General features: G+C 42.0%; 1 protein-coding gene across 6 annotated transcripts in view; it reads left to right on the plus strand.

The window, feature by feature from the left end:
* The first annotated feature begins 356 nt into the window (after positions 1–356).
* Positions 357–13,333, plus strand: part of TRPS1 (transcriptional repressor GATA binding 1) — a 211,990-nt gene continuing 199,013 nt past the window's right edge. For 3 of the 6 annotated variants that reach the window (XM_074556102.1, XM_074556106.1, XM_074556112.1), the window contains exon 1: positions 780–1,225. Coding sequence is in view for 1 of the 6 variants with exons in the window: in XM_074556112.1 (XP_074412213.1) it covers positions 1,216–1,225 (10 nt within the window). In the remaining 5 variants the exon portion in view is untranslated. Of the gene's footprint in view, positions 495–779; positions 1,226–13,333 lie in introns of those variants that run through there. The other 3 variants (XM_074556097.1, XM_074556131.1, XM_074556122.1) reach the window with 2 other exon arrangements.

Consider the following 13,333-nt stretch of genomic DNA (forward strand, 5'->3'; position numbering starts at 1 on the left):
GCGGCGCGGGCCGCGCGGCGGGGCCGCCTGCACTGTCTCTTTAAGGGCGCTCCGTCTGGGGTGGCGCTTTCCTCCGCGAAGGCTCCTTTGATATTAATAGTGTTGGTGTCTTGAAACTGACGTAATGCGGGGAGACGGAGGTCCTGACAAGCGATAACAGTCCCGATAACGCGCCGGCCGCCCCGCGCTCCCAGGCCGCCGCCTCGCTGCCGGCGGGGCCGCCGCGCCGTGCCCCGGCCCTCGCCCCCCGGCCCGCCGCGCCCCCGCCCCCGCGCCGCACCGCACCGCCCGCCGGCGGGCCCGTCGCCCCCTCCCCGCCGAGCGGGGCCGAGGGGGGAGGCAGCGGCGCCGCGGCCCCCCGCCCCCCCCACTCCCCGGCCACCGCCACATAATCCGCGTCCAACTCCGCCGGCAGCAGGAGACGGTTCATGGCTCGCGCCGCGGCTCCACCATCTTCCAGGCTGCCGGGGCTGTTGCTGCCGGTTAATCAACAGGTAAGCGCGGGGGGGCGCGGGCGGGGGCGGCGGGGAGGGCGCCGCGGCCGGCGGGCCGGGCGGGGGCGGCGCGGCGGCGGCGGGCGCGGGGGGGGCGCAGCGGGGCGGGGGCGCGGCGCCCGCGGCAGCGTGGCGTGTGCCCGGGGGGGCAGGGGGGTGCACCCCCTCCCCCCAAAATACCCCCCCTCCCCCAAAAAAATAAAAACAACAACAACAACAAAAGCGGCGGGTGGGTGGGCATAATCCCAGGCAACGGGGGCTGCTCGGATTTCACAGGCTTCTCTCGGTGCATCACCCCCCCCTCTCCCGCGCCCCCCATTCCCCCCGCCGGAGGGTCAAAGCCATGTGTGATGGCTGGAAATTGGCGACTTCAAAACGGCGGTAGCCCCGCTGGAGTCGGCAGGGTCAAGTTCAGCGGCGGCGGCGGGCAGGGGGAGCAGCCCCCCGGCGCGGAGGCGGGGAGGGGAGCGGCGGCGGCCGCGGGCTGGTGCGGCTCTGCTCTGCCCTCCCCTCCGCGCCGCTCCGCGCCTTATCTCCGCGGCCGCCGGTTCCCCGGCACCGGGGCGCTCGGGGGGAGGGGAAGGGAGACGCGGGGGGTGGAAGTAGAAGACGAGCACAGAGGGTTCGCATCCGATGGGCTGCAGTCGCACAGTCCTGCCGCTCCTGCCGCTGCTGGAAGTTTTAATGGGGATCATGACAAACGGGGCACAGAGACACCATCATGAAGAGTAGTAAGTTTGGGAAAAACTTTTTTCTTTTTTTTTTCCGTTTTTTTTCCCCTTTTAATTTTTTTCCCCTTCCTATTTTTCCTCTCCTTTCCCTGGGACACATCGGGAGAGGCCGAGTGAGGAGCGGTGCTGCTCCGGGAGAAGGGCTTGGGACCCCTCCCGGTCGCACCGGGGTACCAGGCGACATAGTGGTGGTGGTGATTTTTTTTTGTTTAGGTGTTTTTTTTTTTTTTTTTTTTTTTTTTTTTACATCAGTGACACAGAGACGTAAAACTTTTCCCTCTTAAAGGCGAAGCCCCACTGCCAGCGCTGCGTCCCCGCGCCCGGCTCTCCCTGCCTGCCACAACTTCGTGGAGCGTCTCACCTCCCCGCCCCCGGCCCGGGGGCTGCGGCGGGGGCTGCCCCCTCTGCAGCCACCCGCGTGTGGCTTTCGAAGGGAGCAATGAATGGAGGCGAGTTCGGGGCTGGAGGGCTGCGCTGCGGTGGGCGCTCCGCGGCCGGGGCCGGGTGGGCGATCGTGGCTCCGGGGCAGCGCAGGGTCTGGCCCGGGACTGCGGCCGCTGCGCGCTGCCCTGGGGCACGAGAGGCTCCCCGAGGGGGGTTGACATTTCGGGGGCTTTGTTTATCTGCCTCCCTGCTGCAAATCACGGAGCTCAGACACCCCGGCACTCCTACGCGGGTTCTAGTGGGGCCCGCTAGTCTTCTTTATCTTTTTTTTTTTTTCCCACGACCGGTTGTGTTTTCTATCTGCAAATGGCAAACTTCTCCAGTGCCCTGACTGAGCTAAACTGACTGAGTGATAAGCTGGAGAGACGTCTTCCCTCCATCGCTTCTTCTCCGCCAGTGCGAGCACCTTGCCTGGCAGAGCAGGAGCCGGGTCCCCACTCTTGGGGAGCCAAGGCGACAAGTCCCTTCCGAGGGGGAAAGATTGTCTAGCAAAGAAAATGTAAGCTGCTCTGCTGCCCATGCTGCCTTCCCTGCTCTTACACTGCGCAGCCCATTGTGAATGCTGATGGAAAGAGACAATAATTTTATGTGTCTCAGGTTATATTTAATTGAGTTCAGTAAAGTCTCTCAAGGAACCATCAAACTTTTTTGTCACTCGGGCTGTCTTCAACTACGCGCAGCTGAATCCTGTGGATGTTGGTGGCATCATGTTACTTTCCTGTTGGTTTTAGTAAAAGCTGAACATTAAGAGAAGACTGCCAGAGTTAAAAATGCAAGGGGCAGCAAAGGAAAGTAGTGGTAAGAGCCAGTTCCTGACGTGGACAAAATGAGAATAAAAGTTACAGTAGTCTTCTGAACTGCAGTCTGTGTTTGCCTCATGTTCACAATCTGTGTGTTAGGTTAGACAGCTCTCTCAGATATTCCACCAGAGTGACATTTAAAAAAACAACCTCCAAAAGAGTGAAGGTTGTTTTTTTTTTTTTTTTAAGTACTCTGGGTGTATGAGTAAACACACGGTTTGTGTGAGAACATCAACTATTTCCTGTAAATTGTGATGCTTGACAGGACTGTCTGGAAATGATATCAACACTTTGAAAGATTTTTTCTTTCTATTTTAACCGCTGAATGAAAGTCTGTTAATAATATGGTCAAACCAAACAAGTGGAACCTTTCTCTGTAAAGGGAAAAAAAGTATTTTTCTTTTTTCCTCTTGAATAATGTATACCTGCCTGAGGTTTGCCGCAAAGAATCAGTGATTCTGAAGTTCAGTAGTGCATCAGTGCCTGTATACTAGTTTATCCTCAGACTGTGACAACAGAAGTCTGCTTCACCTTTTTAAAATCAAGGGAGATTAGACATGAGAAAACAGTCAGTTCCTAATCCACCTTGTTCTGTCTGATTATCGCTTTTTTTTTTTTGGTTGCATAAAATAACTTTGTCTGTTTTAAACTTTGCATATACGTAGTCACAACAAAGTAAGTAAAGGGCAAAGTTGCATCAGCTTTTAAGTTTACATGTATTGCCTGTGATCCTCTAAAACAGACTCCAAATAACACTGAGCAGTCTTTGCCTGTGAGAGCATGGCTTTTTTTTTTTCATAGCACTGTTAATAAAGGAAAAGAATGTAAATGACAACTTCACAGATCTGAGACTTCTTTGGGCATCAAACGCGATGCAGCCAGGTTATCCTTTCATGTTTTTAATGCATTTTTAGTATAATTTATATGGTAGCTTTATGGGTTGACTTACATTTTTATCAGTGAGAGTAAATTCAGTAGCATTTGATGAATCCCTAGCAGGATTATTTTCAGTAATATCTTCTCTAGCATTTGTTGTAAACTTTCATGGTGCACACTATTATCATGCATGCTCTGGCTGAGTGTAAAGAATGCTCTTATCCACATATCGTGATACTGCATTTATAACAGCAAAGTACTAATTCTTGTCTGTGGACTGGAGTGTCTGTGACATGCAATTGTTTCTTGTCAAATCTGTGTATTCCAATCGTATTATATTTTAATGCTAGTTGACACATTGGGTTTTGTATTTTCAAAGCATTGTACAAACAATGACTAATTACTTTCTGTTCATGCGAATTACCTCTTTTAGCACTTTATCAGCCAGTTGCTTTGAAATAAAACTATTTTACATTACAGTGTGAAAGAGTTAAAAAATTAGCAGAGATATTTAGGAAAAAAACCAAAGTGTAATTACAACCAGGCAACTTTTGGTACGTATTTAAATTTTTCTTTTTATGTGGAACTTTCCTTCTAAGGCTGGGGGGGCTGTATGTATATGAATATTTATGTTTCTTACAAACTCTTGACAATATTTTAATGTAATAATCTTAATGGAAACATTCTCAGATCTTAACTGAAGCCACACTGGCAGTATCGCTTCAATAAAGGTTTGTGGGTAGCACCAAATATAACATTGTGAGAAAGTTTATGCTTAAATATTTTTGAACATGATAGGCTGGGAATCTGACAACCCTTTTTGTTAGGTGAAAGTATAGTGGAAATGAATTGCATTTTTAATGCAGTTTCAAGTAGAACGAACTGCCACCTGGTAGTGAAAGTGTTGGCCTTGAACAGAAATATATTCTGATTAGGGTATTCTAACTGGTGTGTAAAATGAAGCCATTCATTCAGTAAACTGACAACTTTCCAGTTGGTGTTTGCCCTTACTTAATTTAGTTTCCTCAACACAACTAGTGAGGTAGTCTGGGTCTGTTTTTGGCAGTCCTGGGCAACTGTAAACTTGGATATATTTGTCCGAAATATTATAGTTCATGAGTTAAAAAACAATTGGGTAAAAAGAATAGCAGGCAGGTAAGAGGAAAAAAAAAGACAAGGGTTTCTTTTTCGTTTCTGAAACTTTCTCAAGTTCTTACCTAGTAAGAAAACAATGCTGTTTTCAAATACTGGTGATTAATACTATAACCAGCGTAGTCTGCGCCCATTTATTGTATAAATACCATTGCCTGTTGACCTTTGGATACATTAATTACAGCATATCTGGTCTAGGTTCTATTATTTTTGTCTGTCCAGAAGATAAATAAAGGTGCCCTTTCCAGTCCTTCTGGAGAAGAACTTTTTTTCTTGGTATTGTCATGAATTATGGAGTTTTTTTCCTGCCCTGTGCCAATGAAGTTCTCTTTTGACTTTAAAAGATAGGCCTACATCCAAAAAGAGAATATTTGATAATTTTAAAACTATTTGCGCTTTTTATGGTACGTACAAACTTTCTGGGCTTTGCTTTTTTCGGATTGAGTGTTGCTAATTAAAAGAAAAGCACAAAGAGTTATATTAGATGATGTGAAGGATTAAAGTACAATTACACCATTAAATAGTAAATGTTTACAAGGGCAAGACATGCAACTACATTTTTCAGTTAATACTTATTATTCACTCCTTGATGTTATTTTGCACCTAATCAATAAAGGGCCTTCCAGAATGCAGCTCCTTCGCCAGTTGTACATGTGCCCAGAACGCAAGAAACGCTGCTGGGGCAGAGGAGCACAGGGAGGGGAGCAAAGTGCTGGAGTATTACTCTGACTTCTTGTCATGCAGACCAAGGCACAAATGAAACACGGAGCAATGGGAGGATAGCTCCCCTAGTCTCGATTTAAATCCCCAGTGGACATTTTGTCACACACCAAAAGCGTTGCACAACTGAACACCATTCCACTTGACGTGTTGTCTGGAGTCAGAGGAGCCTCTGATTTGGCACCACGGAGTTTAGAAGACTATGATTTAGGTGAACTGGCACAGCTGTGTGTAAGAAACTTATAGCTATTATGTTTTATTCATGTTCTGTGCTATCAGATTCTTATTTTCTAGTACCTCTAAAGTGGTTCTTTAAAATTTTATAATAACACCACCAGTGAGAAATACATCTAAAATTTAACAGAACTTGCCAATCGTTCTATCAGTGATTTTTAATATGGTCCTGCTGCATTAACTAAGAAATCTAGTTCCTGCTGGGGATCTCTGTATGTGGATTTAGAAAAGCTGTTGAAAGAAAATGCTTCATAAGATTGCGTCGCTGCCACGGGTGGCGCTTCTGTAGGACGTTTCTGCAGAACCCACTTGGTTCCATCCCATAAAGTTCGGTGGAACTTTTCCGTCTCGTAAGGGATGTGTGTGAGTACAGCAGCTACAGTAAGACTTTCTGCCTTGAAAATAGAATTATTTTGAATTGCAAAGTTTAGTCCTAATAGTAATTTTTACTGTCTTAGCTTCAGTTGATGCATGTCTAATTTCTCATAAGTCTGCTTTCTTTCCAGGCTCAGATCATCTTTACTCTTTTCCTTTAAATTTATTTTAAAATATTTAATTTTTAAAATGTTACTAGCCCTTTAAAAACCAGTAATAAATGCTTTACAAGTGGCTAGACACCTTCCCTGGTGGTTTAATTTATACAAGCAGGAAACTTTCTCTCCTTCTTTCTCTCTCTCTTTCTTGTTTTCTTTAAACCAACTGACGTAATGCCAAACTTTGCTTTAAAAGAACAGACAGAAGTAATTGGTAGCTTTTAACTTTTAATAATGTTCTGGATTGGTTTTAGTGGCCAAACTGCATTTTTTTTTAAATATCAAGTAAAAACGGGCTTGTGGCCTGAGGAAGAAAGGCCCTGTTGATGCAGTTATTTTTATTCTTGTTTTTCAATCTGTTATTAAAAATCTTTCCTGCTGAGCTCTGCTGGATTTCTCCAATTGCTCTTTGTGATGGCTGGTGCATTTCAGGTTACGGTAACTTAAACTGTTTTCTGATTTTTACTTTTCCCCCCCACTATGGGCACTTTGAGATGCTTTATCCTTTTTTTTTTTTTTGTTTTGTTTTGCTTTAATTTTATTCCCCCCAGGATTCCTTCTGCCTTGTCCAGCACCTGACTCCTTCTTTTCAGAGAAACAATTTGATTCAGAGAGAAATAATATGTTAAACATACCTCTGATGGCTGTTCAATGAATATTATTTTCCGAGTATGAGTATGTTTTACACCTGTTAGTGACGCTGATTAGGAAGATACTAACTAGCCATTGCAGAACACATAAGAGATGTTATCTTTCAGTGTCCACTTTTGTGCTTTCTCCACCCCGTGTCTTAAAGCTAAACGAGATTTTAAAATATGTTTAGTAATAGTTTCGAGTGATCTGTATCTGTTTGTATTAACTTGATATTAGAAACGAGAAAACCCAACAAAATGATTTTTAAAAATGACTGTAAAATCCAGTCAACACATTTTTTCCTCATTTCTTTATTTTGTTCAGGGTTTTCTGTCTCTTTTCCATAATTTCTTTTCTACATCTGCTGGGGTTTTGAGCACAAGCAAACTTTTTACAGTAAAAGATGGAGTTGGGCAATAGACTTCCTTGACGAAGTTGACGTCAGGACGACTTCATAAGTTGGCAAGTAGGAAAATCGTTCAAAGACTGAGTTGGCTTGTGCCAGTTTTCCCTTCCTTTAGGGGAGACACTCCACCCAGTAGGAGGTTACCCCACCCAATGTGGAGAGCTATAATTCAGTGGCAACACTTTAAATGTCAATCCTCCCTAGGGTTTAAACCCCAGACTTGTCTTGCCTCAATCTTTAGATTTAATCTAACATTCAATCTGTTGAAGTTACATCTCATCTTCATAAGCACTTTTGGGGCATGATCCTTCAGTTCTCATTCTTGAAAAATATTCACTGTCATCAGGGAGACTTTTGGATTCAGTAAAAGCTGCAGGATTGGCCTCTGCAGAGTTGTATGTGTCTGTGTCTGTCTGTAAAGAAGATTGTGTCTGCCTGATGAATACTGTATAATCCATGTTGTTTGAGATGAAATTGTAAAATGCTTAAAAATCTGAAGAAGTGCTGGAGTAGTAATGCTGTAAAAGAGATTTTTCTCAATAAGTGAAGTGTGCGTATTTTTAATTTCTCAATTTCCCAGGTTGAAATATTATTTTAAAAGGGTCCAACTCTCAAGAATTTAGGCATTTTTACAATTTTTTTCTGTATTTCTCTGTATCGTGACGGACACGTATTTTTGAAAACTGCTTGTATCAATTTTTTCATCTGTAGTAGAAAATGAAAATCACAGCCTGTAGCTTAGTACCCACAGGAGGCATTGAGATACTTGGACAATACTGAGAGCGCTCAAGGAAAAATTAGGTTTTGGCGTATTTTCAAAGTCAACGTGTAATTTTTATAGGCACATTTTACTTCTTTGTGGTGTCTATTCTCAAGCATCCTTTTCAGATCCCCCATTACACTTAACAATACTCTCTGTATTTTGAAAATATTCAAGCATTTTTAGTTTATTAATAGATCATGGGAAAAAACACCCGTAAAAGATTATGCTAAAAATCATCAATGCACTTAATGTTTATCAGCAAGATTTACTTAAACAGTGTGCTTCAGTTTTGCCTCAAACCATTTCAAGCCACCTCTGATCCAAGAATGTACCAGTTCTTGGTTCCTGGAAGATTAAGCATGATAGTTTCTATTATATAATGAACAGCAGTATTGTTTGAACAAAGGTAACATATTTTGATTTGTATACGTTTTTTTGGCAGCTGGCACTAGAGTGAGTCTGAAATGAGTGGTGATCTAACAGTGTAAATATCTGAATGTTCTTGAAACACACAGTATGGATGTAGTGTGTTTAAATCATTGAATCTATCTACCTATATTATATAGAATGTGTATGTATGTGTATATACAAAGCCGTAAATGGTGTGTTCTGCTATCTGTAGCCTTCAAATGTGTATCCTTTGGGGTATTCCTGACCTACTTTGCAAAGTCTGCAGTCTGAAGTACATACTGAAACTTAAAAAATTAAACACACAGGTTGGTGGTTCACAAAAAAAAAAAAAAAAAGGCACAAGGGAATATTTGATAGTAGTTAATTAAAAAGAGGGGGGAAAAAGGCATGGTCTGCCTAACCAAATACCTTGCAGACTAGTTTTGGATATCCCAGTGACATTACAGGGACTATTTTAAAGAACAAAATCTCAACTCACCTAAAAACGTTTGAAGTAGATACTGAAGTTAAGTAGTGCCTAAAATTTCTATATTCAGATGTGGTTTAATGAAAGTTAAATGAGTTAGGATAAAATAATTTTCTTTGGGGGTGAAGGGTTTCAGTGTTTCCAACATATGAGTCTTCTTGACTTTCTCACACACCACTCTTCAGGCAGAAGCTGTGAGATGTGTAACATAAAAACTTATTATGCAGGTGAAACTTTGCTTCATGAGTTCAGTTAATGAAAGAAAGATAAGTCCACTTTCCGAACTTGAACACAGTTTGCATTTCTATGTAGAGTTCTCGGTGTTAGGTGTATTAAATATACTCGGCAGACGTTGGCCAGCTGCAGTTACAGAGTACAAACCAAAAATGCAATACACGTTGATCATTGCTGAGCCTTTTCCTCCTTCACGGATTGATATGGACACACATGCACACACAGAATTAATAAACTAAACCTTGCCCCAAATACCTGAGGGAAAAGCTTATGAAAATAGATTAGCCTTACCATGTGCCTTGCAGGTAAACAGTATCTGCCTCTGCTGGAGCAATGGGAGGGGAGAGCTGCTGAACAGAGGCTGCCTGCCCATGCTGCCCAGACACCCAGCTCTGGAGCCTGAAATCTGGGGGCTCTCAGTGAAATTCCCACCTCTCATTTCAGCTGTTACAGTGGTAGGAAGGAGGAAACATTAACTCATGTCTCCCATCTACTGTATATACTGTTTTCTTTCTGTGGCGTCCTACAGCCATCTGAAATTTATGCCATCCAATTAGTCTCCTTTTACGTTCCTTAGATCTGGAGTTTTCTTTAGAACTAAGCTCCTATTTGCATGTTATGTCTATCATGAAAAAAAATAATGTAATGGATTAAATTAATCCTGTAATAGTTGTTTGAGCATACTGTAGGAATGTAAATAATTTTGTGGCATTGAGCTCATATTTCCAGTCTTATGGGGGGTAAGATCAGAAGTTATCAACAGTATATATATCTGAGTCATTCAGCTACAATAAATCTTCTAACAAATACCCACCCTTTGCACACCCAGATATATTCTCCAAGACTGTTGAAACTCTGCACACACCTGTATCTTACATGTAAGTCCATATGCATGACTAGTAGATGTATCTTCAACTGCAATCAGATAGTATGTTATGCTACAGCAGCTGCAATCAAAGTAGTCTGTGGACAAAAAATGTGATTGCCACTTGATTGCTGCTGGCTGTGTGGCCCTCAAGGTTGTCTTTTCCCTGTAGAAAGTCCCAAAGAATCGTTAGTTAAAAAGTTGTGTGGAGTATGGCACTGACTCCAGCTCTGCCAGAATTCACAATACAAAGCGTGAAGTGCCACATCAATATCAGGTCAGAAGTGATTGTGCATAATTAATTTCTATCCGTCATTCTGTCACATGTGAGGTGTGCTCTGCCTCTGCTACTCTGTTTCTCCCTCATGCAGATGGCTCGCTTTGGCTGCCCTGCGCATATACATCCATTCTAAAAATACATGGACATGGAAGTCCATCTGTGTTGCATAATTTTTTTACAAAAACACCAGTGTTTGTATTGTTCTTTCTCTGAGCCCTTAATGAGTTTAAAGAATTTAATGTGACTTAATGAGGGTTCTTATTCTGTTTCTGACACAGACACTAATGAGGGAAAAGTAGAACAAATTGAAAACCAACTTTTACTTACTAGTTTCATGATGTCATCAAATGCAGGATATTACAACTCCTGGAAAAATTTACAAATCTAGGCAAGAATTCATTTTGCATCACTTTTGTGACACAAGGTTTGCTAGCAGAAAAACAAAGTTTAACATAACTTGACTTTTTTTTTAATGTTTAGGATGGGGATTTTTTGGGCAAATTTTTGGAAAAGTGAATCTAACCTGCTTTGTTTGTCAACCTGGCAGTAACTTAGATACTACCAAAGACTGATTAATTCCTCTGATTATTCTGATCTCTCCCTGTACTTGGAAGGGACAAAACATCTTGTAGCTTCATCTAGAGTAAGACCCAGTCCTCATTGGGCAACCTCTAACTGTTGCAGCTTGCCGAGGGGGAACTGTGATTTTTGGGACTTCATGTTACACTTACTAGAGTTTTGTACTTTACCGCACTTCGCTGGACTAAGGACACAGTAACAATATTTTGTAAGGCGCCACCTTGCTTTTCTGTTGCCCCACGCAGGGTGGTCAAAGGAGTATTTCACTGCATGAAGCTGCCCTTCAACAGGACCCCAGTTGGTCTGTCACCTTTAAAAGTGATTATTGTAGTTGGAAAACAGTTCATTTCCCAAAGGGGAATGAAAAGTAAAAGTAGGAAATGCACCTGCTTATGTGCCCTGCTGCTTCTCACTGGCTTCACGGGTGTGTTTTTATCTTGTCCTCACCAACTTCTCTCTGAAAGGCTTGTGGAGGTGGCAGTGGAGGACAGCTGTGTAGAAACAGGGACCAAAGGTCTGGTGTGACAGGTACATCTCTATGGAAGCAGGCTCTAATGCCCTCGCAAGGTTGCATGCCATGCCATCAGGGTGTTTTTGTCACGCCAAGGGAAGCAGTGTCTTTCGTAATCCAGAAAATGTGCTTTTGGTATAACCAAATTGCAGACAGTTGCAGCATAGTACATAAAATGGTTTTTTATACCATCTGATTTTTTTTCAGCAGTTAGTATTTTTAACAATATCAAATAAATTGCACAATGTGTGATTTCTTAGGTTGATGTTAACCCCTGGCTCTTCTGTGAGGAGTTTTACTGCTTGGCATTTTATTTTTTTGCAATTAGTTGTTGGCTTTATATTTTTAAATGCAACAAAAGAGTTTAAAAAAATAATAATAATTTGAATTGGAAATATGGGCATTTTTGACCAACTTTCTTGAGCATTTTCATACAAACTGAAGAAAGTAACTTGTTTGGTTGGTTTTTATGTATGTATATGTGTGTTTGTGGTTTCTTTTTTTAATAAAAGTTTTCATGATTTGGTAGCTCAACAAACATGAGTATATTCTGAAAATATTTCTCACAAATGGCAGGTCTCAGTTGATAGCTAGTAGGCAGACAGAGTCTAGAGCCGCAAAAGTATCTTCTGGAGTTTTAAAACACTGGAAAGTAAGATTTATTGGACCTTAAATATCCCAGTGGTGCAGATTTATTTGGTGTTCATGGCAGTCTGAGCTTAACTTTCCTTGGAGATTTGTTGTGGTACTGCATTATCTAAGAAACATTTAAAATCGTTTGTCTAGGGCTTTTTTTCTTCAGTCGTTCCTCAGTTTTTATTTGCGCATATGAAAATCTTTACTAAGAAAGATGACCTGGCAGCTCTGCTGAACTTTACGCTCCAAAACATTTTACCTGAATAGGACAAAATTAAGCATCTGAAAAGCTGATATTTTAAAAGATTTTTCTATCTATAGTGGTGCATGACAGTGGCTAGTTGACAGTGGCAAAGAGCTTAAAAAATAGAGAGAGAAAGAAACAGCAGCAGGAATTTATTTTAATTGGGTGAATGAGACTCTTGGTTTGCAAGTTTTACCTTCTTGGGTCTTCAGAATTTTTTGCTAAAAAGACATATGCCTGAATAGAAAGAGAATGAAGATATTGTAAAATCCACTATGACATGAAGTGCTCTTACTGCACTTGAATACAAATAATTTATTTTTTCTCTCCAGCAAACTGTGACTTCTTTTGTCAGAAGGAATTTCAGATTAGTCCCTACCAGAGTAATGCTGCCATAAACCCTTCACTCCTCACCTGTATCTGTGCAGTGTGATGGTCTGTGTTAGTTTTTGCAGATTTGCTGTGCTGCTTTCAGTCTGGAATGGGACTGCATTGACTTCACTTTTGCAGAAAAACTACATTTTCTTAGGAAATACACTACATGAAAGAAGAAAGGGCAAGGAGAATGGAGAGAGTGCTCTGATATACGAGCTGAGATTATGGATGTTGTAATGCTGTTTTTTCGTAGGACTGTAGAAAAATCACATTGGGACCTAAGTTCCTGTGGATTACCATGCGATATTTATTACCATTTTCCTGTGTTTTCCCTGGTTAGGATCTAATCATTCAATGTCTGGTGCTGCACGGAGTTAAGAATTTGTCCATTCAGAGAGGAAAACCTTGCCAGCTATGGGATTTCACTGTTTCACTACCTGTATTTATTTATTTCCCCCTCTAACATTTCTGAGAGCAAGGGGATTGAGAGTGGAAGATGGAGACGGAGGATAGGTAAAGTGAAGGAGTAGCAGGGACACGTATCTGCTCAGTAAATAGTGTTTACTGATTACTGTTTACTGTCAAGCAGATTACTGCAGTTACATTTCTGTGAAGCAACCCGCATGCAGCCAGTGCAAAGGAATGAAGCGAAGTCCTGTGCAATTCTGAGGTAACTAAAAGATGTGCTTGTGACATACTTCTAGCAAAAACCATTTTTCGTTGCCCAGTACCCTTCTCGAACACTGTAATTTTGCAAGTGACACATTTGATTATGAACAGCCATCAAAACACTCACAGGCATCTTGTTTGGAAGAAGAATGTGCTTGAATTAAATATTTGCAGGTCAGAGAAATATGTTGATTTCTTCTTTTAATTTGTAACCTTCCTGGTCTTTTTCAATTTGTTTGATAGTTATTCAATTTTGGAGTTTATTTAAAAGAGATGA

The sequence above is a fragment of the Zonotrichia albicollis genome, chromosome 1 (assembly GCF_047830755.1).
Source record: "Zonotrichia albicollis isolate bZonAlb1 chromosome 1, bZonAlb1.hap1, whole genome shotgun sequence".
NCBI lineage: Eukaryota > Metazoa > Chordata > Aves > Passeriformes > Passerellidae > Zonotrichia > Zonotrichia albicollis.